Source organism: Nuphar pumila, chromosome 16 (assembly GCF_984573655.1).
Source record: "Nuphar pumila chromosome 16, dmNupPumi1.hap1.1, whole genome shotgun sequence".
NCBI classification, from domain to species: Eukaryota; Viridiplantae; Streptophyta; class Magnoliopsida; order Nymphaeales; family Nymphaeaceae; genus Nuphar; species Nuphar pumila.
The window spans coordinates 32580344-32586701 of record NC_143264.1 but is presented as its reverse complement, the minus strand read 5'-3'; the positions used below and the strand labels follow the sequence as shown (position 1 = coordinate 32586701).

The window sequence follows — 6358 nt, the reverse complement described above, 5'->3', positions numbered from 1 at the left end:
TCTGCAAGGGTGATTCTCTCTGGGGCTGGTTTTTGTGAAATCTCTAGCTGTGGTGTGTTGTTGCATGGATGCTGCTGTCATCTGCCTAATGTGGACAATGGCTGGATTTCAATGCCGCCTCTTTTGTTCATTCTTCAAAATTCTGTCATTTTTTATAGCTCTCAGGGCACGCTCATTGGCATTTTTCTGCCGTGGTCCTTGTTCTAGTTTGACCAACGGGAATGTGGTAACGAAGTAAAAAAGAAACTCCATTCATGGAGTGCCTCTTGATAGTACAATCTGGGCAGATTGATCCTAGGTTTTTCTTCGAACTGTGGTCTTCAACATTGTGTGCTTAACAATTACGGATACGATAGAGAGATTTTATATCATGTTGTGATAACTTTGATGCAAGCTCAATGATTCAGCCTTGTACATTACATATATTAAGCTAGTGAAACTCAAATGTTTTAGTAAAATGAAACTCAAATGTTTTAGCAAGGGAGAATAGAAAAATACAAAAATATGCAACTTAAGTACACTGGTATGCCACAGAAGTGATTTAGGCTCTGTTTGGGAGACTGTTGAGATGGAAACATCATCTTTGCCAAAGTGTGGTATTAAAGATGGTGTTGCCAACAACTTCCTCGTGAATGGTGTTTAAATGTGGTGTTGGGTTGCCAACTCTATTCTCAATACAGTGTTTGGCCAATGCCATTGCTTCTAAACAGCAGAAAGCATGAGAGCTCTTGGAGAAACCACAACATACCTTCGATTCATGGCTGCCAAACAGAGTATAAGTTCATAAACCTCCAAGTTAAATACTTGCAACAGAAATGTTGGGACTCATGAATTTGGCTGCTGCTTATGCATCATAAGGAGGTCAAGCTAACAATTCCATTCCAGAGGATACATATAGGTTATGGACCTGGTTCTCAATCTTCTAAACAATCATTAGTAAGTCTCTCTTTATGCCTACAACAGCACTACAGTGAAACGTACTTTGCAACCGAGTCAGGCGCACAAATACTTGTTTTGCCGAGCTGCAGTAAGCATTGGAGCCACGTAAACGATGGTTTATATTATAAATTGTCATGTTGAGTGCAGGTTGGGCAGTTGGGGTCAACTAAGATAGAAAGAGCAGATAAGGTTGGTACTACCGTAGAGAGAGAGAGAGAGAGAGAGAGAGAGAGGTGGATGGTAATGGGCAAGTTTCTTGTCACCTCTGCATGGTGGAGTGGAAACTCGAATCACAATCCATATGAAATAGAAAATCAAGGTTCTATGTTATTTGTGTGAATGCAGACACATGCACACTACCATTGTTACGAAAGGCTAAAGTTAAGCCTTTAATCCCTTCATGGGTCTACTTGCTTGAAAGGCTTAAAAGCTGCTTCGGTAGGTAAAAGAGACATACCTCTTAACTTGAACCTTTCTAAAGAGTTTTTGAACCGACTGCAACAAAAATCAAGGCCTTGTACGGGACAGAAATCAAGACATGATCAACTTCAAAACAACTATATCCTGCGATTCTATGATGAAATTCTCAAGTTTGCAGTATGTTGCTCAACTTACGCAAGTTGTGGTGAGAATCAAATCTGAGTTGAACAGAGTAGCCAAGTCTATGATACCATCACCAGCAGTTTAAAAGTCACTCTTGAACTTGGAAGGTATATAATTCAGATGGCAAGCCTACAGATACATGCCATTCAAGCACGTGACTACTGAATCCAAGATTTGATGCAAGAGAGCGACCAAATTCTGATGACCAAAAAAGAATCAGTTTCATAATGCACATCCATGTGCACCCTAATTTTCTGATCATGTTGCTCTTCTGTTTAATGCAAGCCAAGTAGCATGCTTGCAGTGAACAAATTGCATAACGTATCATGATGCATGCAAATTGGACATGAGCACACATACACACATGCATGAATGGTAGGTATAAATGCTAAAAGGTTACTCTGATTTAAAATAAGTAAACAACACATTACAGAATTCAAACAATAGATCCAATGTTCTACTCAAGATTCCTCCACTCTGATGGATTCCCGAGGCATCTCATATGCATCTTTTGGCCTCGTCTTGTTCACGCCAGCGGTAAAACATATCTTGTCTTTATAGCTCTCAACGCTGATTGTGCTGACTTTAACCCATACGAGAACCTTGGTTTTCATCCCTTCAATCCCTGTAAGCTTTCCACGCAACAATACTCCTTTAACTCGAGTAGCATATCTTAGCACTGAAGAGTCTTTGAAGCTCACTTCACAGACAGAAGGCAAATGCACAATTAGTTTGGCTTTGGTCTCATCAAACTCGTAGCATATTATGTTCCGTGGGAAGAGGCCTGATGGCAAACCATAGTCTCGGAGGAGGTCTGGCAAGGGCTTCTGTTGTTTTCCTAGAGAAAACAAAAGGAAAACAAAAAGACGATGATGAACATCGAATAACACTAATAAATAGCAAACTTTAGACAGAGCTATCTGCAGACACTTGCATTGCACATATAGAAGGTATAAAACTATAAACACTCACGTTCATTCATGCACATGCACATGCACATGCACATGCACATGCACATGCACACAAACATGCAGCAGTCAAATATTTGACACAAATGTTCCACTCAGCAGTCAAATAGTCACAATATGATCTTGTATTTTCAATGATTTTACTGCCATAAGAAATACTTCAGTTATTAACAAAGTGTACTCGTGATATGCTGCCCCAAGTTTATGTAAATTGGGCTAGTAGCACTAAAAGTTTAACATCAAGCCAGCAAATGTCATGAGAAGCCAAAATAAAGAACAAAAAAAGATATGGCATCGGACTTTGAAATTATATTTTGGATGAGATCTGGAACCATACTAGCTGGGAATATGTGGCACCAGGAGTTTAATAGTTGCAAAATTTACAGAGGATAAATTACATAGGGAGTCGTCAGATGTACTCAAATGCAGGGATCATAGCAATAAGGCTTAGATCATATGGCCATGCAAAAAACTGACACAGAAACTAGTGCAGGAATATATAATTTGTGAATAAGTGAGAAGGCTGGAGGGAGCAACTGGAAAAACCTTGAATTTGTTGAAGAAAATGAACATGTGAAATTGGGATGAACAAAGCAAACTGAATTCCACCATTGTTAACACTCAAAACAGTTCAAGATTTATTAGGAATATGAGAGAGAGAGAGAGAGTAATGAGTAACCAAGGTTTGCTGCAAAGTTCATGCATGATGAAAGATAGGGAAAGAGAGGGGTAAGGGAAGCAGACTTGGAAAGCGTGGATATTGTCAAAGATGGCCCACCATCCTTTGTGTGTATTTCCTGCCACATTCTAACTTAGATTCCACAAAATGTACTGTGGTCCTGCACACAGTACTGAAAAGTGAAAACAAAAGGCCATTATGTATAATGCATGTCAAGTTGATAAGGCAGCTACAAAAAGTTCTGCAACATCAACAAATCATGAAAATTGTCCAGTAACAAAGTGCATATTGTCATGCTGTACATGATCTTATGAACAACAAAATGAACTCATGTAATCACTGCCTAAAAAATTTAACAAAAACTGTTAGACAACTATTTGATGAAAGAAATCACCGAACATTCAACACACATCAAAACTATGACACAAAGATGTCAAAAATGCATCTCACAGTGATAGGAAAATAAGAAAATGAGGAAGTATTAAAGAAAGAAACTATGGATAAGAAAGTAGGCTGCACCTTTTAGCTTGTTGAAGATCCATTTTGCCTTATCTTCCACAGCATTGGATAAAGACTGTGAGCAATAAAGACCACAATGTAGGTTCACATATCAGTTATGTAATAACAAGGAAGGAAAATAGAACAATGCCGCATGATGGAGAAACAACACATCATCAAGAAAAAAAATTATGATGTTAACCTTTGGTAATAAAGTAGAATACACATTTCATTTGACATATGCTTTAGATATCACTTTGTTTCATAATGTAGATTTATCCACTCGTCAACCTTCTTTAAAAATCAAACCTATTGATGCACGTGACTTTGTTGTCGAAGTCTAACAGTGGTAGTGGACTGGTGATGATACCAGTGCCTTTCCATGGTTGATATAATCATGATGTAGAGTTAAAATGGTCTTCAATTGCTAGTTTGTTTCACAATGCAAGGCCTACTGAATATGGCCAATAAAGGAAAAAATTACTTTCACCTGGCTCCTATTCCTATGCTAAAATCATAAATTTAAGTAACCACACAACCATTAAAAGACTTTGATTTTTAGCTAATCACGACCTACTGCAGCATTTTCAGTGATGATCTATAAGAAAGACCACATATAATCAGTATGATGCTCAAACAGCCTGGAAAGTAAAATGAGAAAACAATTCCATTTGTAATAGGCACAAGTATTTTGCATTATAAATTTCCAGAGAAAATGGGAAAGATGGACGACCAAAAATGCATTCCATGATTTTTAGTCTGATATCCATACCCAGAAAAAGTAATGAAAATGAATCAAACCATATCCATTTCGTATAATTTATATCCAGAATCCAATAACACTAATGGTTGCATTACTCTGGGCTTCTCATTATCTCCGCTTCAAGGAAAAAGATAAGAGCAGGACTACTATTATAATTTATTGGAAAACTTCTTTGCTGTAGTTAACAATAGATCTCAAAAGAAATTGCAAATGAATAGCCTTACACATCCTCAACTCCACCCACTTAAAATTTACACGTTCCACCTAATGTAATCAATTGCTTCATCACTTTCATACAAATTACAACAGAGCCAATAAAAAACACAAGAAACTGTGTGACTTTCATAGAGCACTGACAGGCTGACCTTAGAAAGTGTAAAGGCGAAAGCAAACACTGTTGGTTCTACCATGTGTGAATGTCAGATGCAGTCAGGGAATTAACAAGGTTGAAGTATTTTGGACAAATTAGCCAAACCTTTGCAGGATGCAGCAAACCGTGGCAACTTGTTTTCAACAACTTGATAGTCTGGGAAAACATTTCCCATATTGGCAATAATGCACTGCCTAAATTACAGCTGCGTCTTTTACCTAGCAAACTTTTCTGAAAAGTTTATATGCATTTTGAAACGCTTTTACCTAGCAAATTTATCCAATTAAGTAGTGTTTGCACTCAACAAACGATCATCAACTAATTCCTAAAGCAGTGTTTTAAAAAAATGAGAAAAAAGTGATTTATCGTACAAGCAATAATGATAATAATTCAATCTGATGCATGGTTTAATTCTCCTGGAATTATTACTCTATTGCATTACCTATTAATCGTTCCTAAATGCAACCCATTGTTCTAGGCGTACTCAGCACAGTCTGCATTAAACACTAAGAAAAAAATCACTGTGAAACCCCAAAAGGATTCACCAACCAAAAAAACAATTGCTGGGAGAAAATTTGCATCATGAGCCATGGATAGCTGAAATCTGATTAAAGTTTCAGATGGGTAGCAATCAATTCTCATGAGCAGCCCATTTTCCCCAAATGTATAGCTTTTACCTTAAGCTGACGACCTTTTTTTTAAAACATAAACGACTTTGACTCAAAGAAAATTGTTTAGCAAGCCTGAATCTTCTACATCTTCATCACACATCAAACCCAACTTCATCAGTTGCAACGTTTCACCATCATAAGGACAGAAAAAAATGACAGGGGGAAGATAAAACAATAACGTTGCATTGCAGGCCATTATAAAATCAAAAGACCATTTGTAAATCAACAAAGTATCAAACATAAAACCCATCATGACTAAACAAAGAAGGTTACTAGAAAGTAACAAAAATCACAACCATCACAAGAGAACAGATGAATACGCAGCATTGATGAAATGGGAAGTCAGAGAGAGAGAGAGAGAGAGAGAGAGAGAGAGAGAGAGAGAGAGAGAGAGAGAGAGAGAGAGAGAGAGAGAGCTGACTCACGGTAATATCTTCACCGATGGAAGAGAACTCTTCCCGGGCTTTCCTTGAGATCCAAAGGCTGCCCACCCTGTTCAAAGCTTTCTCCATCTTGAACACTTTCGGTTCAAGAATCTCTCTCTCATGCAACGAGAAAGCAGAAATGTTTCAAGGGGAGCCTCTGGCCTCTTTACTCTCTAAAGTGAGAGGTGGGGTGACTCCTCGTTCCCTTATATTGGCCAAGTGTTTAAGAAAATGCGAAAAAGCATAGAGGACTCCTTTTGCGTTTTAATCTGTGGGAAACAAATGTGAAAGAAAAGAAAGCCCATCATTTGATTCTTATCATATCATCAACTACTTTACCTTCGGAACTACCGTATGTACATTTCCCGCTTAAGCAACCCTGGTAACAAGGGAAACAGGTTACATGTTCCCCTCGGGTCCCAAAAAGCACCACCTATAAGCT

The 6358-nt window shown here is 38.0% G+C and overlaps 1 protein-coding gene across 1 annotated transcript; it reads right to left on the bottom strand.

The window, feature by feature from the left end:
* Positions 1 to 1930: 1930 nt before the first annotated feature.
* Positions 1931 to 6064, bottom strand: LOC149813145 (uncharacterized protein At5g01610-like). The gene is made up of 3 exons (XM_089992089.1): positions 5917 to 6064; positions 3709 to 3763; positions 1931 to 2380 (listed from the first exon to the last, which is right to left on the bottom strand). Exons 1-3 carry the CDS (start codon positions 6001 to 6003, stop codon positions 2004 to 2006), a joined length of 519 nt encoding a protein of 172 aa, XP_089848215.1. The 5' UTR covers positions 6004 to 6064; the 3' UTR covers positions 1931 to 2003.
* Between the last annotated feature and the right edge of the window lie 294 nt (positions 6065 to 6358).